At 38.8% G+C, this 26,362-nt stretch overlaps 1 protein-coding gene and 1 pseudogene across 1 annotated transcript in view; both read right to left on the bottom strand.

The window, feature by feature from the left end:
* The window catches only part of FBXL13 (F-box and leucine rich repeat protein 13), a 193,375-nt gene that overhangs the window by 165,630 nt on the left and 1,383 nt on the right, over nucleotides 1–26,362 (bottom strand). Inside the window, exons 2-3 of the mRNA XM_037057044.1 lie at nucleotides 6,818–6,921; nucleotides 6,271–6,361 (exon numbers count right to left, since the gene is read on the bottom strand). Of these exons, the coding sequence (XP_036912939.1) occupies nucleotides 6,271–6,361; nucleotides 6,818–6,921 (195 nt within the window). The remainder of the gene's footprint in view (nucleotides 1–6,270; nucleotides 6,362–6,817; nucleotides 6,922–26,362) is intronic.
* Nucleotides 10,276–11,524, bottom strand: LOC118994444 (phosphoglycerate kinase 1-like; annotated as a pseudogene).

Below are 26,362 nucleotides of genomic sequence, written 5' to 3'. Positions count from 1 at the left end.
ACTTTTTAAAACTATCCATGCTCACTGCCCCAACTTCCTTAAGGGTCTCTCACTTCCATCCTCTCTAGAGATTACCACTACGATGAATCACTATTATGACTAATTCCTTATGACTAAGACACTATGTCTTATCCCTCGTGTACACTGGGGACAGAGAAATGCAAAGGCCCTCTGGATTAAGCTGAGTTCCAGTAGGATACAATATTATTCAATGAAAACACATTCAACTTAATGTCCTAGTTTCAAGTAAACCTTTTTTATAGCTGGAAGAAAGATAAAAAGAAGTGAAATACAACATGATTTTGGCTTAAAAAGTATTTTATTTTAAAAAATTTCAAACTTACAGAGAAGTAGAATGAATACTTAACACCCATAGTCTACATTTAACATTTTCAACATTCTCCCATACTTGCTTTTTCTATTTTGAAGTATATAAAATACATATATTTATATATCATGACATTTTACCACTAAAGATATTTACTACCTATCTCTACACACATTTTCTTCACAACTACAATTTCATTTTCCCACTTTAGATAATTAATAGTAATTGTTTAACATCTACATCATCTAATACCCTAACCATATCCAAATCTCTGGAGTGGTTTCCCCCAAATGCCTCATACAGTTATGCTCAAATGAGATCTAAGCAAGGGTCACATATTTGCATTAACAACTGAGTTTATGTAGAGAATTTTCCACCTTTTTTCTTCATTATTCTTTTCTGAATTTTTCAGCATTTAATGAATATTAGGAGCAAGAAAAAATTAGTTGCAGCCTAAATTTGATGAATTCCGTTATCTGAGCATCTCTAATGCATTTTAAAGTAAATGTTCTATTCAAATATTTTTGTTTTGAATTTGTTTTCATGAGAGGAAGGAGTTTCCTCTATCATTTGAAACAATGCTAGAATGGGAGAAGACAGGAGGGCACATGGCATCTGTCTGAGCCCAGTGGGTTGGGGCTCTGAGTCTTAAGGAATAAGATGATGCAGACAAAATCCAAAAGGACTGCTCCCAGGAGGCACAGGGCACTATTTGTTCAACACCAGTAAGGAAAGGCATTATCTGACTTGTGTAGAACACACACAGCATGGAACAATCAAATTTTGTGTGACTTTCAATTTAAAAATTTTGAAATAATGTGGTAAAACTATTACAAAAGTCTTACGTTATGACAAATTTTGAAATACAATCCCTCAAATTAAAATTTTATCAAGAAGCATTTCCTTTCAAAACTGGTGGCAAAAATGAATCAAAAGTTTTAAGTTCTTATTTTTTAAAAGATTTTATTTATTTATTTTTAGAGAGAGGGGAAAGGAAGGGCAAGAAAAGAAACAATGTGTGGTTGCCTCACACACCTCCCACTGGGGATCTGGCCCACAACCCAGGCATGTGCCCTCACTGGAAATCAAACCAGCAACCCTTTGGTTTACAGGCCAGCATTCAGTCCACTGAGCCAGCCACATCAGCCCAGGCGAAAGTTTTAAGTTCTTGCTACACAGCGGTACTATTTAGGCTGGTGAACAAATTGGGCTTTAGTGTTGAAGTACAAGTTTGACTTGGATGTCTGCAGTGATCACTGGGTAAGGTTTGAGGAGAGCAAAGAATCCAAAGAAAGGAGCAGTATTTTGGCCTCTTAAGGATTTATGTTTGAAGAAGCTTGGAGTGCCATTCAGTGAGATGCTGAAGCTCTCGGGAATTCTGGAGCAGCAGTGCCAAGGCTCCACCCTCAGATGGCTTCATAGTTTGGGACAGAGACACTGAAGAGGATTTCTTGAATTCACATGGGGCAGCTTTGGGATTCCCAGAAACAAATGATTGGAATTTAAAGGGGAACTCAGTCTCCTGTATCATGAAGATAGGGGCTAGAGGAAGTGAAATTTGGAATGTTACTATCAATACCATCCTACTTGTATCCCAGGCTGGTGAAACCTGGAGAAATTTTGAAGTAAATGAAAATATAATGAAATACAATTAGAAATCATAAATGCTAACTTATAGATACTGACTTTATGGTTTTTAAAGGCGATAATAATTAACAATAGTAATTTGTTAATTAATGTCTAACTTTGTATTTATTATATATGAGAAAATAAATATATTTAAATAAAATCTATAGGAAAAAGTTTACTTCTATAATATTTGAAGTATCTAGTATAATATTAGAAATCTGGTAAGACTCATGAAAAATAAATATAAATCTTTCATCACCATTAAACCAGCATTACAAGAAACATTAAAGGGAATTCTTTAGGTAGAAAAGAAAAAGGCCAAAATTAGAAATACTAACTGCTGTTTATATTTTAGTGCTCTATTTAATTAACAGGTTTAAATAAGTACAATTTTAAAAACTAATTTTTCTTAAACATGTTGAATGTTTATTACAAAATTTATTGAATAAATTTCCTGAAACAATTTAAAGTAAATTGAAAACTTATAAATATGTTGTTTAGAACTCTCAAAATGTCATACATAGCATATAAACATACATAAATGCCATATCATTAACTATTATTACTTACTTTACACTTAAACTTATCCTAAAGTAAACAGCATGAATCCAGTTCATATCTTCATTATTTATACACGTCATCATTTGTAGTCCTTCCAGGTTCCAGTAATACTTATTTTAATGCCTTCTCAGGAAATAATAACCTACCCAATCTCAAAAGAAAAGGAATAATTTTGCAAACAAGCACTGGTATTGCATATGGTTATCAAGCAATTGATTCTCACGTGAGGCACAGGACCAGTCGGACTCCCAAATAATGAAAACACCTGCTCCTGGAGTCCTAAGTTTTCTTTTCACAGTTAAATGTTATTTGTTACTTGAGGAAGATCTTTTAAGTCCGCATCTTTCATTTAGATTTTAGGGTTTTGTTATACAATGCTCCCTATGATAACATTATTTTCAAGTCACATAAGGGAGTGATCTTTTGGACATAGAGTGAGAAAAGCAAGAAACAGGATGCTATATATAGTCTGCTACTTCTGTGTAGGAAGTCATGGGGAGGAGAATGCAGTGTATTTTCTGGTATTTTTCAAAAAGAAGCAATGAAAGGAAATAAACTAAAACCTACTAGAATTGGTTATCTAGAGAAAGGGAAGGATTAGGGAGAATAAAGAGGCAAAAATGCAAGCAATATTCTCTGGATACTCCTCATTTTATTGTTTTGATTTTGCTGCCATATAACATTATTCACAATTGAAAGGGGGGAAAGGCGGCTATCAATACAAAAGAAAGAATTCATTTAGGTAACAAAAAATGTAATATTTTTTACCGAAAATATCCAATAGGAAATATACTAATTTGCAATCTTAAAGGCAAAAAGAATTTGCATGATTTTCTTGACCTGCATTCTGTAGTTTGATTGTTAATGGTCCTAAGGTATTGTTATTCTGAAATCATCATTTGTGCACTGCAGAGTAAAACTCAATAAGCAATTATGCTAATGTCTGTAGGTATCAAGATTCACTGAAAGTGGGTCAGACTCCTGATGTGATGCATTAGAAAGAACACAATACTGCCTGTGCAGTATCCTTGTCACCAAGAGCAAAAAAGGGAAAAAACAACTTGTAGGAAATGAAAGAAACAGAACAAATGAAATGACAGCAGCGAAAACAATGAGAATGTGGGATATTTTACATAACAAATGATCTGTTTTCTTCAATAAATAAGTGACGTGGAAAAATATAAGAAAGAAAAACTATTGTAGATCACAAGAGACATTAGTTACATAACAGCCAAGCCAATATGCGGACCCTGCACGGATTTCAGCTTACAGCCATAAGTTAAAGGGCATTTTTGAGACAATTTGGGAAACCTGAATATGGAATCAATATAGAATTTATATACCTGAATATAATCAGCAGTAGATTATATTCAGAAATTATTGCCAATTTCATTAAGTAGACAATGGCCCTATGGTACATTCTCTGAAAATCTCACTTCCTGTAAGAGATACACACTGAAGTATTTACTGGTAAAATAATACAACTCCTGCGATTCACTTTCTAAAGCTCCAGCAAAAAAAAAAAAAGGGAAAGGGAAAATAATTAACAAGACTGGCAAAATGTTGATTATTGTTAAAGCTTTGTGGCATTCTCTCTACTTTTGTTTGTTTAAATTTTTCCATAATAAAAAGATTTTTTAATGTCATAGATGCCTTTTCTCCTCGTAATTAATAGACTCATCTGGAGATTTCATTTCCTAAGAAATGAGAATCAAGTCTGTGAAGTTAGTTTTCTACTTACAATGGTTGATTATTTCATCTGGGAACACACACTTAAACCATATACCTACTGTTATGAGAACATTTCCTATTTTTTTCTAGAACTGTTTGACTTACAGTTTCCTGTAGTAGATCTTCTCTGTTTACATAAGTAGAAACAAATAAACATTTATAAATAGGCACATTCAGGCAGCCCTTGCTGTGTACCGCACAGTGTGCAGGGCGGTGTAGTGTGAGACCATAAAAATGACTGGATGCTCAAACCATGCAAAGCAATATTAATAATCAACAGAAAAAATTAAAATTGTGGCTTTTAAAATGTTTTTAAAACATTAAAACATCTCCTACTGGCAGTTATTACCATGTAAAAGAGAATAATTTAAGAAGAAAAGCTAAAATATTATAAACATTACAAATTAATGTCTTATTTCTTTGTTTAAAAAACCCAACTTTTCAATTTTCACTGAGGGTGAAGAAGAAATGAATTAATCCATATCTAGTCTTCCAACTAGGCATCCAAGGCACCTGGAGATTTATACTTTGCAAAGTCACATCTATTACAGTTTCTATTTTTTTTAACTTATGATATGAAGTGGGTTTCCTAAGCCTTGGTGAATTGTCATACTCCTTGCTAAGTCAGGATCGGTTTCCAACATTTTATTGTTTGCACTATCCACATCATGAAAAGTTCTGAGATTTCCTCTTTAACAAAACTTTATGTTGAAATACGTATGTCATCTGTTGGAATTCTGCAAAATTTTTAAAATTATCTACAGGCTTTTATCTAGATACTGGATGCAATCTAACTGCATTTTATAATATTGCTTTCAAAATACTGACAATGAGGTTTACCCCTCTAGATCAGTAGTTTTTAATAACTTCAGTATCTTATAAGCAATGGTTTCAAAAATTTTTTCAAGTGATATTATACTTAAAGCAGAACTATTCTAGTGTGCAGGAGGTGAGGGTGGGAGACATAGAATCCCACCCCCCAGTCTCCCTCGAAGCTCCTGAGGTCAAACATCTCCAGGAACTTGGTTTACAGATATCTGCACTCCACAGTAGATTGAAAGTCTGTGGTTGAAAAACTCATTAAGACACCACACAACATGATGCAGACCAACAAGGATCAGACATGTGTGTTCTTTCTAGTATATCAGGGCCTCAGAATCATCCCAGGCTTGGCAAGAATAGCCCATCCCTCTATTTCTGTCTCTTTGCTGCAGACCACTGATTAGGATCCAGTGTTACTTTCCAACCATCCTTCTAAAGGACATTTCAGATTGTTCCTGGCTCTTGGTACCCATCTTGACTGTGGCTTTGATTTCACTTATCAGTACCCAACTTCATCAGCAACTCCCCAGCCCTGCCTGTGCTGAGACACCTGGATTCTGGAGGTATCACACATAGTCCCACATACATCTGATTTGTGTCAGTATTTCTCTCCCCACATGTCTTTTGCTATGTTAGCTTTTCTTAGACACACAGTTTTTGTTCTAAAAGCATCAATGACCTGAATTACTTCCTTGACCTCTTTATGGGATCAAAACCAGCTGTTGGAGCTGGTTGTTCCTTTCATTAACAATCAGGCTTGCTTTTAACTTAGATCTCATTAATGTTTTGGCCATATCTTTATGGGCATAATTCCTAGGCAGATCACAGAGAGAATGAAGGGGAGTGGGATACAGAAAGAAGTAGATTAGAAAGAAAAGAAAATATCCTTCATGATATTTTTATTATTATAAAGATGCAAGAGAGGAGGGGAAGGAGGAAAAGGTAAAAGGGAAATGTAATATAAAGATTTATCAGAAAGAGGAAGAATAGCTTCCTGTCTCAATGCTTCTTGGGAATTTGGGGGGATTACAATGAATGTGTGTGTCTTAGTGTGTTGGTGATGTCCTATCACTTTTGGGAGTGCCCCCAATTGCAAAGTCAGTATAATCTCATACTGCTCATAATATCTGAATTCTATTTGAGAATCTACATCAAAACTTTAAAGTAATAGTTTAGAATGCTTGATCACTAATCCTTACCAGCTGGTCATCCAATCCAAAAAGTTGTTCCAAGTAAGTTTCAGATAATCTCCGAATTTTGGGTTTCATTGCTGGATCAATGCACATGTCCCTTTAACAAAATCATAAAACAGTCAAAAGCAATTTCATTTTATAGTAGTTAGTTCCATAATTAAATCAGTAGTTCTTTAGGTGGAGTGTAAGGGAGGGGAAGGAAGACACACATTCTCTTGGGAAAAGCATGTCAGAATCACCAGGAGGACTTTTACAAACTACCCCCTCAAGATTTTGCTATGCTCCTCAAGAAGGTATGCTTCCCTTTCCTCATCTCCAACTTGAAATAAACTGCTCCAGAGCACGTAGTATTGATGAACACACTATAAAAATTTCTCAAGTTGAGAACCAGTGGGAAAAAATTTTCCCATAAAGTCTTACAGACTTAAAAGCATGTGGAGGGATTCTTTAACAATCTAGAGATTTGACACATTAATTAGCAAGACCTTTTTTGATACTGTATACACTAAGCATCTTACCTTCAAAATATCTCCCAAATCAAAACAATGCTCACCATAGAAGACTTTCAAGGCCATTTTTCATTATAGTGATGATCATCTCCTCTAAATACCTCAGTGGATCCTGAGGACATGTAACAAGCAGACCGCACAACAGAACCTGCGGAAAGGAAGTGGACTCGGTGTTTCTGGATCTGCACATTCTCACTGAGCAACAAGTAGACCTCTTGCGTTGTTGCAAAGTCAAATAATGTGACGATTCACATATACATACTTTATAGATATCTCTCTATATTCATTCAGTGTAATGTAGTGCTAACGTCTAACCCAATGCAGTTTACCTTTACTCCTTTTTTAAAAAACCCGTCACAAATGACACAATAAAGAGTCCCTGCACAGCATTTTGCATTAAGTGAGGAGTACTTTACAGTCAAATTGAAGACATCATTGTGATTCTTCAAATCAGTAGTTTCTACCCCTTTTAATGATGAGGAACTACTTTTTAAAGTCAAAAATACTTTGGACTCAACAAAAAAAAGTGACTAAGAAAATCCACCATCAAAATCTAGTGGGGGGTCTGGTCAAGATGGCAGAGTAAGTAAATGCAGTACTCCAAACCTCCCACAACCACATCAAAATTACAACTAAACTACAGAACAACCATCCTTCAGAACTGCCTGAAATCTAGCTGAAGAAGCCACATGGAGACTGGTAGGAGGGGCAGAGAGCAGAACCAGCTGGTCCTACACCAAGGTGTGGCAGTTAAAAATCAAAGGGGCATCTTGACTGCAGAGGTTCCCCCTGAGGAGCGAGGGGTCCCAGCTCCACACCAGGGCCCCCAGCCCAGGGCTCCAGTGCCAGGAAGAGAAGTCCTCATAACTTCTGGCTGTGAAAGCCAGTCAGGATTTTGTCTGAGTGCATCATGGCTTCTGGAGTCCCAGGTTTTCCTCTTAAAGGGCCCATATGTAAAGCACAGCATAGGGAATATAGTCAATAATATTGTAATAACTATACATAGTGTCAGATGGGTATTAGATTTATTGAGATAATCACTTCATAAATTATATAAATGTCTAGTCACAGGGTTGTACATCTGAAACTAATATAATATTGTATGTCAACTATAATTTAAAATATAATTTTTTAAAGAAATCTACTGTGGATTCAAGAAGTCTTTTTGAAATATATTTGTATTTTACCATTCATAGCATCTACAGAGTAGATATTTGAAAGATTGTACATTGGTTCACCTAGGTGGGGAACAAACAACTTACTGGACCTAAGAAAATGTTTAAAGCACATTATGAAACTCAGAAAGCTGCTGCCATTTTGTTTTCCTACTGAGGATCTCCCCAAAGAAGAGACTTTGGTGAGATGTACAGAATTATTTCATATATTTCTCCATTTGAGACAGAGAAAAAGGTTTACAGCATACACCTCATGGAAACCACCTGGAATCCCTCTCAGACATTTCTCTTCCCCTTTCAGCTCACTATCTCCTGTGGGGTGGGGGTGGGAGCTTTCTTTGGCCTTCTTTCACACACAGCCTCTTCTTTCTAGCTTTCACGTACAGCCTCTCCCACTCATCAACAAAGCAATTCCACCCCATGAGTTGTGCACAGCTCCTCCCACCTCCATGGGCCAAGTGTCAGTAGATCCTGAGGCTCTCAGCAGTTCTGTTAGTATCCCTTCAAAAAGAATAGGATAACTTCTCCTGATTAAGCCCTGCACAACACGTTTCCTGCTTTGCAATAGCTTCATGTTCCCCATAATGTGCATCCTGCAGGCTGAAAACCCAGCCCTTAAGACTATGACAAAATGGTTAGACCTAGAAGTCTCTCCCTCTCCAACTCTGCCTCCTGACCTAGCCCCATCGCCACTCACAGTGAGCACGTGGCCATCCACAGACTGACTTCCTTCTCCCCCAAACCTAGAAAATGTACTTGCACAGGAAATCATAGGTTCATACCAAACATGCAAACTGGATTCACATAGTCTTCTGTTACCAAAAGGCTGAAGTCTTCTGATGCATGGAGGCCAGATGTCAGACAGCTAGCTCCCTGAATAGCTCTGATAAGAGGCCATCTGCTCTCATACACTTGTGTGCCTGGGTCCCCAGCATACTGAGTTCCTGTACTCCCTACTCCCTACTCCTGCATCTGTGCTGGCACCTTGAGGAAAGACATTTGCATCAGAATCAACCTAGGGAGTGATTTGGTCTCTGAGGTAGGGCCTAGGAACTATAGTTTTATTAGATTCAGGTTCATTTCTACCTACATGTACTCCAAAGTCTAAGAACTTGTACCTTCATGGTACCTCTAATGTGAATTTTTAAGGAAGTTGGAATCTGATTAATGATTATGAGAAATTGCTTATTCCTTTATAGTCCCAAGCTCCACAGATCAGAAAACATCCTTTCCTGAAAAGCTATCTTGCAGAAGTCAATTCAGGTTGAAAGGAATGCTAATAAAAGCGTATGGAGCTAGCATAGTTCAAATGCTCACTTTTTGCATAAGAAATCTCACTGTTCATACCTCCACAGTAGGCAAAATAACATGGCCTGAGGTTTTATATACTATTGTGTGATCCGTGCATAGTTCACACAATAAGAAAGCATACTTAGTGAATTAATAGATTTTTTCCTGCTTATTGAAAATAAAAATGACAAAACCATTACCTTGGTCTTCAGAAGCAAAGGTGAAATATGCAAACATTCCCACAAGACAAATGTCTGGCTCTCAGAAACATTAATCAGGGCTTTATTATTGCTTACTTTCTTAGTAAAAACTTACACAATCAAGGACAAGAAAAAGACCATGATTTAATCATCCAGATTGACTTCATCAAGCTTGTAAATTCACAAAAGAATTATGCAATCCTCAACTTTCTTTTGGCTCTGGCCCCTAGTCTCAGTCCCTAATATTTTCCAAATATTCTGAAAGGTGTCTGGGTACTGATGACCGAAGTGGGTTAATCCAGGGCAGTTGTTTCTACACCTTTCTACAGCTACCCACCCTTCATGGAGCAAGATAATGCAATGGGTAAACTTCACTGGGTTTTTTTTTTCCCAGTTTCAATGACTACTTTCATTATTTATTTACTAGATCTCCAACTTCATCTCCCTCCCTCCCTACAACCAGAATTTTATCTAGTTTTCATGCTGAGTAGCAAAATAATGACAATGCTAATCAGAGTAAGCTCCAAGAAGATAATTAAGCTAACAGGTTAACAGGCAAAATGTAAACATATGGACTCTAGAATGCACAATGGTTTAAGCCACTAGGAAATGCAAATGGAATCCTGAAGAATATAGTCAACTCCAGGGTGCAGTAAAGGTGAGCTGATGAGCTGTTGCTGTGCAACTATGCTAAGTGTTCCTAGGCTGCCTCTCTGGGCCACTAGCTAAATCTTTCCGGGTGATGAGGGGAAGATCTTAGCTAATAGGAAGTAGACATGTAGAAAGCACTAAGTAGAGTTAGAGGATGTGCACAGGAACCAAAAGGCAGGAAAAGCGTTAAACATTGCTGAGAGCATCTACTCCAAGGAGTACTTTACCTTCCAGGAGCTCCAAACTGGTACCACCCCCAGTGCTGACATAGCTGACTTTGTCCTCCATGTTTCATTTGGCAAGTTGCAGTGTCTCCACCCCCCAATGATGGTGATTCAGCCTCTGGAAGTGACTTTCACCACCTCACTCCTGAGGGCTTTAGTCCCTCGGGTGAAAGCTTCCCATTCAGATATGCCCACAGTTCTGTTCCACATAATCTGCTTGGCTCTAGTGACAGCCTCGTGTACTTCATGCTGTTCTCAGACCCACAGTGCAAGCCCATTCAGCCTACAGGTATGCCAGAGGCCACAAGTGGCTTGGCCATTCTTCACATTCTCATCAAACTTATCAGCAATGACAAAGTCAACCAGCAAGGTAATCTTCACACTGTTCTTCTCAGCTTTGGACATCAGATCTTTGATGATCTTGTCTCCCTCTTCATCAAACAGAGAAGTGACAATCTCCATGTTGTTGAGCACCTTAAAAAAGGTAAAAGCCATTCCACCACCAATAATCATCGAATTGACTTTGTCCAACATGTTATTGATCAGCTGGATCTTGTCTGCAACTTTAGCTCCACCAGGATGGCCAGGAAGGGTCGCTCTGGGCTTTCCAAGGCCTTGCCAAAGTAGTTCAGCTCCATCTTCATCAAAAAACCTCCAGTTTTCTGTGGCAGATTGACTCCCACCATAGAGATGTGGGCTCAGTGAGAGGTGCCAAACGCACCATTGATATAGACATCCCCTAGCTTGGAAAGTGAGGCTCAGAAAGCTTCTATTTTAGCTGGCTCAGATTTAACTTTGTTCCCGTAAGCACCTTTTTTCTTCCTTTATTCATCCACATGAAGGTGAAGATTCTTCAGCAGGAAGATAGACATGGCAGCTGGGTCAGTATAAGCTTTCTCCACTTCCAGGCCAAAGCAGTCCTTCAAGAACAAGACATCCTTGTCCAGCAGAAATTTGAGCTCTACAGCAACTGGCTCCAAGGAGTACTTGTCAGGCATGGGGACACCATCAGGCTGACCCAGGTGACTCATGAGAAAAACTGACTTGGCTCAATTGTCTGAGCAGAATTTGATGCCTGGAATGGCAGCCTTGATCCTCTGGTTGTTTGTTATCTGGTCGTTCTTCATAGGAACATTGAAGTCCACTCTTATGATGACCAACTTCCCCTTCACATCTAGCTTGTCCAAAGTAAGCTTGTTAGAAAGCCACATCCTGGCAGTACAGCAGCGGCAAGAGGCTGAGGGATCACATAGCGAGGGATACAGCAGCAAGTGTGTACTGGGGAACGAGTGTGCTCCGCTGGGTTTAAATCCTGGATTGTAACCTTCTAATGTGTAACCTCTGACAAGTTACTTCTCTGTTCCTCTGGTTCCTTAACTATACATGAGATAATGAAGGTACATATTCCACATGACTATAGTGAAAATTAAATGAATTAATACATGTAAAGTACTTTGAACATTGTCTAGCACAAGATAATTACTCAATAGATAATAATGCTGGCAATCAATCCTCACTATTTTTAATCATCCCATTGCTAAATATCACTGCCGTTAGAGGGAAAGACTAGAAAAAAGAGAAAAGAAATTCAAAAACATTCCCTTGCTTCATTCAAAGGCCAGGGCAATGAGAGAGAGAGACTGTCTTTGTACCAAATCTAAAGGAAGAGATTAGGACAAATGCATTTGAGAGAAAATGGTGGTAAGAGAGAACTTGATAGAACAATAGTTAAATATAAACAGAGAAATAGTAACTGTATTAGAACTATGGGTAGATACAAGATATTTAGGGGAGCAAGTCTCATTCATCTTTTTGGATATTCAGATAAACACAGTGAAATATGCTAAGGGCCTAAATAGCAATAGAGAAAAGAATTGTTTCGTGATTGTAGAAATAACAGTGATTACCAAATACTTGTGGTCCCTTAGCAAGTGGGAAACTTCCATGTGGAACATTAAAGGTTTGGGGACAAACTGAACAAACTAAACTAACAAGGAAAATGAGGACAGACTCATAAAGGGAGAGCAGGACGACAGCTAGTGGGGATGGGGAGGTTAGGGAGTGGAGAGATTGAAAAAAATGAAGAGGCTCATGGACATGGACAGCAGTGTGATGCTTGCTGGGGGAAGGGGAGTAGATGGTAATTGAAAAAAAGGACAACAAAGATAAAAAATTAAAAATAAAAATGCAATGTCAGAACCACACAGTTACAGAAACCCCCTTACTTAGGAACACATTTAAGTTCCTAAACACTATTCAGACTTCTAACCAAGATGGAGGCATAGATATATATGCTTTCCCTCCTCACACAACCAAAAGAAGGACAACAACTAATTTAGAAACAAAAAAACAACCAGAACTATCAGAAAATTGAATTGTGTGGAAGTCCAAAAACCAAGGAGTTAAAGAAGTCATCCAGACTGGTAGGAGGGGCAGAGACAGACAGCCACGGTGGGGAGGACACGTGGCAAGACAGGGCCTGAAGGACCAGGCAGGAGAGCCAGTGGCTGGTGGTCCCACATTTGTATCATGTGGATAAACCAGGAGGACCAACTGGGAAGAGCAAGACAGACCACACAACCCACAGTTCCACCACAGGGAAAGAAAGCCTCAAAACCTCTGGTTGTACAATCCCGTGGGGGATGCAGTGGCATGAGAAACTCTCAACCTCACAGGACAGTTTGTTGGAGAGACCCATGGGATCCTAGAACACACACAAACCCACTCACCAAGGAATCAGCACCACAAGGGCCCGATTTACTTGTGGGTCATGAGAGAAATTACTAAAAGCAGGGTGAGAGCCAAGCAAGCAGCATTGCTCCCCTCTCTGACCCCTCATCCACATACAGCACCACAATGCAACAATGTGGGTTGCCCCACACTGGCAAATACCTAAGGCTCAGCCCCTCACCACTTAACAGGTGCACCAAGACAAAGAAATATGGCCCAAATGAAAGAACGCATCAAAGCTCTAGAAAAAGAACTAAGCAATGACAAGATAGCCAACCTGTCAGATGCAGAGTTCAAAATACTGGCAATCAGGGTGCTCATAGAAATGGTTGAATACAGACACAGAATAGAGAATGAAGTGAAGGCTACGCAAAGTGAGATAAAGAAAAACATACAGGGAACCTACAGTGAAAGGAAGAAAACTGGGACTCAAATCAACAATTTGGAACAGAAGGAAGAAATAAACATTCAACCAGAACAGAATCAAGAGACAAGAATTTGAAAAAATGAGGAGAGGCTTAGAAACCCCTGGGACAACTTTTAACGCCTCAACATCCAAAGGATAAGGGTGCCAGAAAGAGAAGAGGAACAGCAAGAAATTCAAAACTTATACAAAAAAGTAATGAAGGAGATTTCCCCAACCTGGCAAAGGAAATAGACTTCCAGGAAGTCCAGGAAGCTCAGTCCCAAAGAAATTGGACCTAAGCAGGAACACACCAAGACACATCATAATTAAATTACCCAAGATTAAAGATAAGGAGAGAATCTTAAAAGCAGCAGGAGAAAAGGAGACACTTACCTACACTGGAGTTCCCATAAGACTATCAGCTGGTTTCTGAAAAGAAACCTTGCAGGCAAGAAGGGGCTGGAAAGAAGTATTCCAAGTCATGAAGTGCAAGGACCTACATCCAAGATTACTCTACCCAGCAAAGCTATCATTTAGAATGGAAAGAGCAGATAAAGTGCTTCCCAGATAAGGTCAAGTTAAAGGAGTTCATCATCACCAAGCCATTATTATAGGAATTGTTAAAGGGACTTATCTAAGAAAAAGAAGAAGGTCAAAACTATGAACAGTAAAATGACAAGAAAGTCACAACTATCAACCACCGAAACTAAAACAAAAACAAAAGCAAACTAAGCAAGCAACTAGAAGAGGAACAGAATCACAGAAATGGAGATCACATGGAGGGTTATCAGCAGAGAAGGGGAGAGGGCAGAATGAGGGAAAAGGTACAGGGAGTAAGAACCATAAATAGTAGGCACCAAGTAGATAGGGGGAGGTTAAGAATAGTATAGGAAATGAAGGAGCAACAGAACTTACATGTGTCCAGGTAAGTCTCATGGACACGAACTAAATGGGGGAGAATGCTGGTGGGAGGAGGGGTGCAGGGTGGAGGGGGATAAATGGGAGAAAACAATGGGACAACTGTAATAGCATAATCAATAAAATATACCAAAAAGCCCGACTATTCAAAGTCTCTTCTACCTCCCTACCCTCCCCAGCCTCAAACCAAGTCCAAAGTGACATTTTACAAATGCTTGAAATTTCTATCTGTGGTAGAGATGGAGTTGGCATGCTGTTTTTCTGGGAGTAAGCTTATTTTGTTTCTATGGAAATTAGTAAGTTAAAAATTTGAGTATAAAGGGGATTCTTGTCAACATTTAAATAGTGGGCACTAAATTTTTATTTTAGAAACCCTATACCAAAATATATTGAAAATTACTGAAAGGGGCCACGTGTCTTCAGCCATTCAGGAGGGACCTGAGGGGGAGGAAGCTGTTCCTCTAGGCCAGGACTTGAGGGGTTTTCAGGTAGACTGGACAGGTGAGGACATGTAGTCACTACAGGTTGAGAACCAGTCAACGGACTCTGGTACATGCTGGATTGCGCCTGGCCCAAAGAGGAGGTGGTTACCAGCTGTCCAATCCCTGGGTAAGAGAATTGTTACTGGAGAAATAGTAAATCATATGCTGTTTAGTTGTTTAAGAATCCCATGGGTTTACTCTAGAAAAATTAGTTGGCTGGGCTGAGAAACTCAGCAAATATAACTGCCCTCAGGAGAAGCCACAACCTCTTCGCTCCAAGGTCCAGAAAATGAGTTAGTGAACCAGTTCCTTCTCTCTTACATTAGCTAGTGATCCTTTACTCATATATTCAGTAATCTGATTCTTGCATACTGGCAAATAGTTGCAGCAGTTAAGTTCCTAAAGAAAACATACAAACGAGCCCATAATAGAGTCTATGTTATTTAAAAACAAGTGCATTTTAAAAACAAAGTTTGGAAAATTAATCATAAAAAGAAACACAAGGCATAAAAACTTCATTAAAAATCATAAAAATAAAAATCATATTATTTCTAAAAATAGAAAACTTTGCATAAAATCATGATTTGTAATTTCAATATGCCCTCTGCTGGACAGATCCAGTTTTGCAAACTCTTTTATTTCCTAGTTAAACTAAAATCTGAGGAAACAATTTGATAAGCACTTTTTCATTCTCAGATACAATTGCATGAATAGCTGCTTAATATTTTTTAGACACTACACCATAATATCTCATTCATCTTTCATCCCTGTGAGGCAGGCCCTGTTTGTAGACAGTATGCTGCCAGTATTCTACCTAGTAAAAAAATTGAAGAAGACAGAAATTTCTGAATATTTTTGATAACCTGCTCTCTGAAATTCTGCCAACAGGGTTTCATTGTTTGAGCTCCTGTATTAATGATATCTTTTAAAATACAATGTCTCGAAATTCTGTCCAAGATCGTGGCATAGGTAGAAACCCTTTGCTTCCTCAAACAACCAAAAGGAGAATAACAACCAATCTAAAATCAATAAACATTCAGAAGTGCCAGAAAATCAAACTGCATGGAACTGCGAAAACCAAGAAATTAAAGTAACAGTCAACCAGACCAACCAAAACAGTAAGAACCCCCCCAGGCAGCAGAATACAAGGGTGGGGCCATCTGAGAGAAACTGGTGAGGTAGGAACTGTGTGGGTGGGGCTGGCTGAATGGGAAACTGAGACTCAGAGCTGACTGTGGACTACAGCGGTTGCCTCAGTGGGAGAAACTCCCAGTCTCACATGAAAGTCTGTTGGAAAGTGGGACTAGAGCCAAGCAGGCCAGCTGCATGGTTCCCTCTCTGGCACCTCCCCCACAGGCAGCTCCACAGCACAGCAAGGAGGAATAAGGCCCCACCCCCTTACAATTTAACAGATGAGCCAAGACAAAGAAATAGGGCCCAAATGAAAGAACACGGCAAAACCTCAGAAAGAGAGCTAAGCGATGAAGAGATAGCCAACCTATCTGATGGAGACTTAGAAGCCCTGGTAATCAAAATGCTTACAGAACTGATTGAGCTTGGTTGAAAAATTAAAGAACAAATGAAAGGTACCAAAAATAAAATAAAGCAAAATATTCAGGAAACCAACAGTGACAGGAAGCAAACCAGGACTCAGAGCAACGATTTGGAACAAAAGGAAGAAATAAACATCCAACTGGAACAGAATGAAGAAACAAGAATCCCCCAAAATGAAGAGATACTGAGGATTCTCTGGGACAACCTGAAATGTTCCAATATCTAAATTATAGGGGTGCCAGAAGAAGAACAACAGCAGCAAGAAATTGAAAACTTATTTAAATAAATAATAAAGAAAAACTTCCCCAATCTGGTGAAAGAAATAGAATTCCAGAAAGTCCAGGAAGCCCAGAGGGTCACAAAGAAGTTGAACCCAAAGAGGAACACACCAGGGCACATCATCATTACGTTACCCAAGATTAAAGATCAGGAGAGAATCTTAAAAACAGCAGGAGAAAAAAAGATAGTTACCTACAAAGGAGTTCCCATAAGGCTATCAGCTGATTTCTGAAAAGAAACCTTGCAGGCAAGAAGGGGCTAGAAAGAAGTATTCCAAGTCATGAAGTGCAAGGACCTACATCCAAGATGACTCTGTCCTGCAAAGCTACTATTTAAAATGGAAGGCCAGATAAAGTGCTTCCCAGATAAGGTCAAGTTAAAGGAGTTCATCATCACCAAGCCCTTATCATATGAAATGTTAAAGGGACTTATCTAAGGAAAGAAAATCAAAACTATGAGCAGTAAAATGACAATGAACTGACAACTATCAACAAATGAACGAAAAAGAAAAGAAAAGCAATGAAAACAAAAACTAAGCAAACAACCAAAACAGGAACAGAATCAGAGAAATGGACATCATATGAAGGGATTTCAGTGGGGGGAAAGGAAGAAATTGGGGGGAAGGTGCAGGGAAGAAGAAGCATAATTGGTAGGCATGAAATAGATGGGAAGGGTCAAAATGGTATAAGAAACAGAAAACTCAAAGAACTTATATGTATAACCATGGACATGAACTAAGGTGGAGGGGTATGCTGTAGTGTTGGGGGTTGCAGGGCAGAGAGGGGATAAAAGGAGGAAAATTGGGAAAAGTGTAATAGCATTATCAATAAAATATACTTAAAAAAATACAATATCTCTCGAAAGGAATATCTCCAAGCAAGGTGATTCCAGTATTGGTGGGGTGAGTATCTCAGAGTTCTCAGAGAGACATGATGAATACAGTGAGAGTATGGAATCAGAATATGCTCAGTTTTCCCACAATTCTATCTAGGATCAGGTGCTGAGTGTCTACATGCAGACATTTTAAAAACTTTGAATTTTTAAAATGTATTTTTTCTGAAGCTTAAAATAGTATGAACTGCCCTGGCTGTTGTAGCTCAGTGGATTGAGTGTGGGTGTAGCTCAGTGGATTGAGTACAGGCCTGCGAAACCAAAGGGTCGCCAGTTCGATTCCCAGTCAGGGCATGTGCCTGGGTTTCGGTCCTGATCCCCAGTGGGTAGAGTACGAGAGGCAACCACACATTGATGTTTCTTTCCCTCTCTTTTTCCTTCCCCTTTCCTCTCTCTAAAAACAAATAAATAAAATCTTTTCTTAAATAAAGTTAAAAAATAATATAAAGTATTTTATTTCCCAAATTTAGCCATTTAGTTCACTTATTTGAAGCCTAAAATCAAAATTTGAAAGAACACTCAACTCCAAGTTCTAAAAAAATAAAAAGACCACCCTATATCTCTGTGTTTATATACTTTGTATAAACAGTACATCCAGGTTGCATGGAAGCCATGCCAGATACTGATGATCTATGAGGGAAAAGACTAGCTTCCAGCAACACTGAGAACATCAACCATCAAGGAAGAGATTATTTCCTGACAGAACCAGGATGATCACAGTGGTTTCAAAGTAATTTTTTATATCAGAATAAAAACTTTTAAAAACCCAGACTCATGGGAATGCCTATTATAATGCAGATAAAAGCAGAGTTGCTCTTGAATGCTGAAAGATGGGTATAAATGGAAGAAGCAGAGCTTTCTTCCTCTCAGTGCACTTTCTTTACCTTAAAACCTTAAGATTCTGCTGAGAGAGAGAGAGAAAGATCGACCAGCATGCAGATAGCCATATGCAAGCTTACCTAGAAGCTGACCCAGAGGGAGAGGATTCTGAGAGGGGGCCAAAGGTGACAGAGGCTGGCTCATCAAGGAAACAGGATGTCCAGAGACCTCAGTTCTGTGAACAGAGGCAAAGGGCTCTGGTCCCAGAGAGACCAGAACAGGCCTGCAACCCAGCCAGCCAGCTGGCTACCTATGATGAGAAGCTCGAATTTCCCAGCAGTTTCCCATGCTTTCATGCTTCCTGTGCTGTCTTTGTTTATTCTTTTCTAATTCTCCATCAATAAAGATCATCAGATTATGGTATGAAAAAGAAAAAATTGAGTATTTTTTCCTACACTTAGGCCAGCATGTCATTATTTTGTTTTAATAAATGAACATTTTATTTTTGGATTATAAAACCAGTATTTGTTCTATGTAATTTGAAAAAAATTCAAAGAAGAAAATAAAAATCAACCATCATACTGCCAACAATAAGTAGCAGGTAATAAAAATTTTAAACTCGGTCTTTCTGTAATGCATATACTTTTTACAAAGTTAAAATAGGATACTGTATAGTTTTATATCACCTCTTTTTTTCTGGCTAATATTATATTTAAAAACTTTTCCATATCCACAAAATATTCTTCAAAACATCATGTATTGAGGTTGGTTGATAATCTATTGCCAAAAAAAGAGTACCATAAATGTTTAATAATTTCTATTTTTAAAGCACACTTTTTAATCAATTATGCTATTACAGTTGTCCCATTGTTTTCTCCCATTTATCCCCCTCCACCCTGCACCCCTCCTCCCACCAGCATTCTCCCCCATTTAGTTCGTGTCCATGAGACTTACCTGGACACATGTAAGTTCTGTTGCTCCTTCATTTCCTATACTATTCTTAACCTCCCCCTATCTACTTGGTGCCTACTATTTATGGTTCTTACTCCCTGTACCTTTTCCCTCATTCTGCCCTCTCCCCTTCTCTGCTGATAACCCTCCATGTGATCTCCATTTCTGTGATTCTGTTCCTCTTCTAGTTGCTTGCTTAGTTTGCTTTTGTTTTTGTTTTAGTTTCGGTGGTTGATAGTTGTGACTTTCTTGTCATTTTACTGTTCATAGTTTTGACCTTCTTCTTTTTCTTAGATAAGTCCCTTTAACAATTCCTATAATAATGGCTTGGTGATGATGAACTCCTTTAACTTGACCTTATCTGGGAAGCACTTTATCTGCTCTTTCCATTCTAAATGATAGCTTTGCTGGGTAGAGTAATCTTGGATGTAGGTCCTTGCACTTCATGACTTGGAATACTTCTTTCCAGCCCCTTCTTGCCTGCAAGGTTTCTTTTCAGAAACCAGCTGATAGTCTTATGGGAACTCCAGTGTAGGTAAGTGTCTCCTTTTCTCCTGCTGCTTTTAAGATTCTCTCCTTATCTTTAATCTTGGGTAATTTAATTATGATGTGTCTTGGTGTGTTCCTGCTTAGGTCCAATTTCTTTGGGACTGAGCTTCCTGGACTTCCTGGAAGTCTATTTCCTTTGCCAGGTTGGGGAAATCTCCTTCATTACTTTTTTGTATAAGTTTTGAATTTCTTGCTGTTCCTCTTCTCTTTCTGGCACCCTTATCCTTTGGATGTTGAGGCGTTAAAAGTTGTCCCAGGGATTTATAAGCCTCTCCTCATTTTTTCAAATTCTTGTCTCTTGATTCTGTTCTGGTTGAATGTTTATTTCTTCCTTCTGTTCCAAATTGTTGATTTGAGTCCCAGTTTTCTTCCTTTCACTGTAGGTTCCCTGTATGTTTTTCTTTATCTCACTTTGCCTAGCCTTCACTTCATTCTCTATTCTGTGTCTGTATTCAACCATTTCTATGAGCACCCTGATTGCCAGTATTTTGAACTCTGCATCTGACAGGTTGGCTATCTTGTCATTGCTTAGTTCTTTTTCTAGAGCTTTGATGCGTTCTTTCATTTGGGCCATATTTCTTTGTCTTGGTGCACCTGTTAAGTGGTGAGGGGCTGAGCCTTAGGTATTTGCCAGTGTGGGGCAACCCACATTGTTGCATTGTGGTGCTGTATGTGGGTGAGGGGTCAGAGAGGGGAGCAATGCTGCTTGCTTGGCTCTCACCCTGCTTTTAGTAATTTCTCTCATGACCCACAAGTAAATTGGACCCTTGTGGTGCTGATTCCTTGGTGAGAGGGTTTGTGTGTGTTCTAGGATCCCATGGGTCTCTCCAACAAACTGTCCTGTGAGGTTTAGAGTTTCTCATGCCACTGCATCCCCCATGGGATTGTACAACCAGAGGTTTTGAGGCTTTCTTTCCCTGTGGTGGAACTGTGGGTTGTGTGGTCTGTCTTGCTCTTCCCAGTTGTTCCTCCTGGTTTATCCACATGATACAAATGTGGGACCACCAGCCACTGGCTCTCCTGCCTGGTCCTTCAGGCCCTGTCTTGCCACGTGTCCTCCCCACCGTGGCTGTCTGTCTCTGCCCCTCCTACCAGTCTGAATGACTTCTTTAACTCCTTGGTTTTTGGACTTCCACACAGTTCAATTTTCTGATAGTTCTGGTTGTTTTTTGTTTCTAAATTAGTTGTTGTCCTTCTTTTGGTTGTGTGAGGAGGGAAAGCATATCTACCTATGCCTCCATCTTGGCTGGAAGTCTCTAATAATTTCTGAAGTTTGGCCATTAAGTTGTGTCTAACTTTTTTCTATTATTAAAAATATGGTGTGCATATTAATTATCACTACTAATGACGAAAGGCACATATCTTTATCTGTTTCCTTAAGATAGATTTCTATAACAATGTAGAATCAAAATGTGTATTTTGATTTATAGATGGCTGTCTTCCCACAGTGCCTTCACATGATGGTAGGGGTAAGGGAGCCCTTTGGGATCTCCAGTAAAAGGGCACCAAACCCATTCATGAGGGCTCCAATATGGCAGCTATTAGCGGCATGTGGCTATTGAGCACTTTAAGTGTGGCTAGTACTAAATGAGATGTGCTTATAAGCATAAAAAATACACCCAGTTTTGAAGAGTTACAATTTTATATTGAGTCCATGTTGAAATAATTATATTTGGACAGATTGGTTTGAACAAAATATATTATCAACATTAACTTCACCTATTTCTTCTTATTTCTTTAATGTGTTTGTAGGATACCAATGGACAAATGCACAGAAAACAGAGAAGTTTTCACTAGAGACAGCTTCAGAGTCAAAGCCGTATGTGGTGTGTGGCCCTTGAGGTGTTTTCTACTGGCATACAATAGGTGCCCAGCAAACATTTGTTAAGGGAATGGTCTAATGTACCCTCCTTAGTTGTCCACTCTTGTTGCACAGTCCCAGGCCTGGAAAAGAGTAGTGCTTGTCAAGAGCCTAATCTTGACATAAAAATAAGTTACCTGACAAACTTGAATTAAAACTACAATCTAGCAGTCTTTAAGCTGGGCATGCAAACCTCTAGGAGCCCACAAAGGCTTCCCAACAGATATGTGAATGTAAATAGTGTAAAGGGATCTATTTCCAGATTCTCACCTTATGTATTCTTTCCTAAAACTGATTTGCCTGAAGACACATTTTGTGATTTTCTTTTCCCATTTTTTCCTTTCATAATTACTGACTCACTCTAGAAAATAAAGGCCTGTCTCTCATCCATCTGGAATCTTGCTACAAGAAAGCTGAGGCAGAGAGATTTAGAAACTTGCTCAAAGTCACACAATTAGTAATCAATAAGCTACAAATCAAATCTAGGCAATATTGCTGATGTCACTGGAAAACTGATTTCTTTCTATTTCCCCACTCTGCCTTCCTCAGAATCCACTTCATCCTAAAAACATCTCTCTTTGTGGACACAAAATAATTGCCAATGGCTCCCAGCGATAGATACTTCCCCATGAATATCCAGACTGGGTAAATCTCTATACCAACATTACAGAGAGCAACCTGACCTAAATTGACTTGGATCACATCTAATCCTCTCCCACAGTCCTCACCACCACCTGCCACAGTCACAAACATTGTGACCTGGGAAATTCAATGCACTGGTTGTCATAGCTAATCAGAGTTCAACCCCAGAAATACATATAGTCAACTTCCCTGAAGCATATGGACTAACAGGGGTAAAGGTAGGTTATAAAGTTAAAACATAAGAAATATTAGGAAGAGATAAGGGGAAAGTAGGTATTATATAGTCAAATTTGATAATGTCCATTATACATCTGGTCCTAAGGAAGATAGAAAAGGAAGAAGAAAAGCAAAGATATTTGTAGAAGGGTTCAGGCCTACTTATTGAGTGATACTGTTGCAATCCACATTTGTTCAGATAATGCTCTGAGATACAAAATGATTCCAGTTCCCCTTGTAGGAACAAGCCAAGTTTGTCAGATTGTATTTTCCAGAATGTTTATGACAGTGTCTCTCATTCCACAGGCTCCTTTTGCAATGTCCCTTCACTACATCTATCAAGATGGGGTCTAGTCCTCACTGCTGTTGCTCAGTGAGTTGAGCATCATCCCACAGAGCAAAAGGTAGCTTGTTAGATTCCTGGTCAGGGCACATGCCTGGGTTGCAGATCAGGCCCCTGTTTGGGGGCATGCAAGAAACAACCAGTCGATGCTTCTCTTGCACATGCATGTTTCTCTCTCTCCCTTTCTTCATCCCTTCCCCTTTCTCTAAAAATAAATAAATAAATAATCTTTTAAAAAAAAGCAGCAGCAGCAGGGTCTATGTGCCCTCCTCTTGAATCTAAGTGGAAATAATGTTATGTTGACTTCTGAGCTTATAAATGGTAATATAACTTCTACTTAGTTCTCTCTGGGGCCACTTGCTCTTAGAACTGAGCCACCATACTGTGAGGAAGTTCAAGCAGCCCATGGACAGGCCCATAGAGAAGAACCAAGCCTACTGGTTCACAGTCCTAGCTGAACTCCCGGCCAAAACCCAGCACCAACTTGCCAAGCATGCCAGTGAACCATCTCAAAAGTGGATGTTTAATCCCATGTTGATCCATCCCAAATGGTACCATATGGGGCAGAGACAAGCTCTCCCTGAAAGACCTTACCAGAATTTCAGATTGTTGATCAAATGAAATGATTCCTGTTGTTTTAAGCCACTAAAATTTGCAGTTGCATTATGTAGCCATGGGTAATTGATACAGCAAGCAAACATAGACAATGACTATACAGCCAAATCATACCTGCCATTCCACCTATCCCTAGCAATATACATGATGAGAAAAAACACCCAGACATGACTATGTTTTATTTTAACTTTTTATTAGAAGAAACTTCAAACATATATTAAGTAAACAATGAGCCCATTACCCAGTTTCAACAATTATCATCAATACGGGATGAGATTCTTATATTATTTGTATATCCATCCAGTTACCTACTTGTTCTTCATTATATCATTTTAGGTAGAATTTATATGAATTCAAATGCAGAAATCTTAGCTGTATAATTTTGACAACGGATACATCCACACTGCAGCCATTTTCCACCTCCCCAGAGATGCCCCTTGTTTCCCTTTCCAGCTCAGCCTTGACCTTCAGTCAAGGTCCAGTCAGGGGACAGAAAGCACACCAGTAATTCAAATAAAGAACATTTATTCTATTCTAACAGTTAAATTCTAATACAGAATTTGATTCAGAGTTACACTAATAACAATAATCTTAATAGAACAAGAATTCACACATTAGAGAAAACAGAAAATGACAGACACAATGGATAAAAAGATGCAGAATTTTAGTTGGAATGTACAAAGTATGAAAAAGAACCAAATGGATATTCTAAAACTGAAAAACATACCATATGAAATTAAGAACTCATTTGATGTATTTAACAGTAGACAGGACACAGCATAAAATAGATTCAGTAAACTCGAAGATAATCAATAAAAAATATCCATACTTGGACAAAGAAGGAAAAAAGAAAGAACAGAGCAAAAGAGATATGTAGGACAACATAAAAAGAACTGAACATAATTGTCACTGGAGTCCCAGAAGAAGAAATTGAGTAAAAGAAACAGTTAAAAATGACCAATGATCAAGAATTTTCTAAAACTGATGAAAAAGTAATCAATAAATTGAGTAAGCCCAGCGAATTAAGCAGGATTTTTTTAAAATTAGCCACCATTCAAGAGGTTTGCAGGTAAATAATATTCTAATTAAACCACCAGGTTTTATTTAAGACAGATATATGAAGTTTAGAAGAGGTTAAACGTACAGGGGAATCTGTGATGAAAGATTAAGTATTCCAAAACTTGCAGAAGATGAGTTTTAGTAGAGTGTGAGGTCTGGCAACTTGGGTCAGATGGACAAATGTACAGAGACATGAGGCACAAAGAGATTCATCCTGGTAGTCAATTGGGGGAAGGGGTAAGCAAGTTAAGGAGGGTATGTGGGGCCCCAAAAGACTGCTTTCTTGCACTGGCTGGCAATGTGGTAACAGAGGTGAATGAAGGATTCCTTAAGTGAATATAGCCTTAAGCAATGGGGAGCACTTCTGTGGGCCTCCTTTCTCTGGGGGCAGAGCAATACAGCAGGCTGGTGAGGAAGTGCTCACACTCAGAGGAAGAGCTAAGGATGCCTCTTACAGCTTTGTAGTATTATAGCAAGCGGAGCAAGGCCAAGAGAGGCTATCACTTCCCTGATGTACCCTCACCCTCAACTCAAGTCCACTTCTGCTACCTGCTCCACGGCCAACCTGAACTGTCATCACTCAAAATGGCTCTATCCTGAATCTTAAATACAAATATTCCACTTTCAGACCCCTGTCTCCTACTTTTTCAGCTCCTTTACTCAATTACACCTCTATCCCTCTTCACTCACCCCTTAGCAACCTCCACTTTCTACCCATATATCAGTATCATGTGTTATTCTCATTCCTCACCCAGGCCTTAGAGTCCTTGGCCCATCGCTCCAGGCACTCTCAAAAGTGTAAAGCCCTCACCATTGCCCTTCTATTCTATATGCCTGGCAAACTCCAATCCTGGATGAAGTCAACTTGCATTTCTGTACCTACATAAGGCTCAGTGCTACTTGAGAAAAATCACACAATTGGGAAGATGAGTACCATTCACTGTACATATTTTCTTTTCCTAAGTATATTTTACTGATTATGCTATTACAGTGGTCCCATCCCCCTTCTGCTCTGCATCCCTCCTCCCACCAGCATTTTCCCCCCTTATTTTATGTGTATAAGTTCTTTGAATTCCCTGTTTCCTATATAATTTTTAACCTCTCCCTGTCTGTTTTATGCCTACGGGTTATGCTCCTTATTCCCTGGACCTTCCCCACCCCATTCTGCCCCTCCCCCTCCCTACTGAAAACCCTCCATGTGATCATCATTTCTCTGGTTCTATTCCTGTTCTAGTTGTTTGCTTAGTTTTTGCTTTTGTTTTTAGGTTCAGTTGTTGATAGTCATGAGTTTATTGTCATTTTACTGTTCATAGTTTTTTATCTATTTCTTAGGTAAGTCCCCTTAGCACTTCATATAATAAGGGCTTGGTAAGGATGAACTCCTTCAACTTTACCTTATCTGGGAAACACTTTAATTATATAAAGGTAAAACATAAATGAAATAGAAAAATTAAAATACATCTGTATACTGAGTGCAAAATTAGAGTTTTCCTCTCAAACTATCCCCCAAAACATTTGCTGTAAATAGTTTGGCATATGCTCTATACATGTATTGTCTTTAATACAGATACAGGTATACATATAAGCACACATGTATACATACATACACCTATACATACATCTGGGAAATCACATAGGTAGCTAGATTGTAGCAGACACATTGTTGGGCAACTTGTGTGTTTTTTTTAATTTACTATGTCTTGGAGAGCTTTTCTTCTCAAAAGCTACAGATAT

This window comes from Sturnira hondurensis, unplaced genomic scaffold (genome assembly GCF_014824575.4).
Source record: "Sturnira hondurensis isolate 20B ecotype Veracruz unplaced genomic scaffold, ASM1482457v3 Scaffold0009314, whole genome shotgun sequence".
Classification (NCBI taxonomy): Eukaryota; Metazoa; Chordata; class Mammalia; order Chiroptera; family Phyllostomidae; genus Sturnira; species Sturnira hondurensis.
The sequence above is the reverse complement of the archived record's forward strand: the minus strand, read 5'-3'. Positions and strand labels throughout refer to the sequence as shown.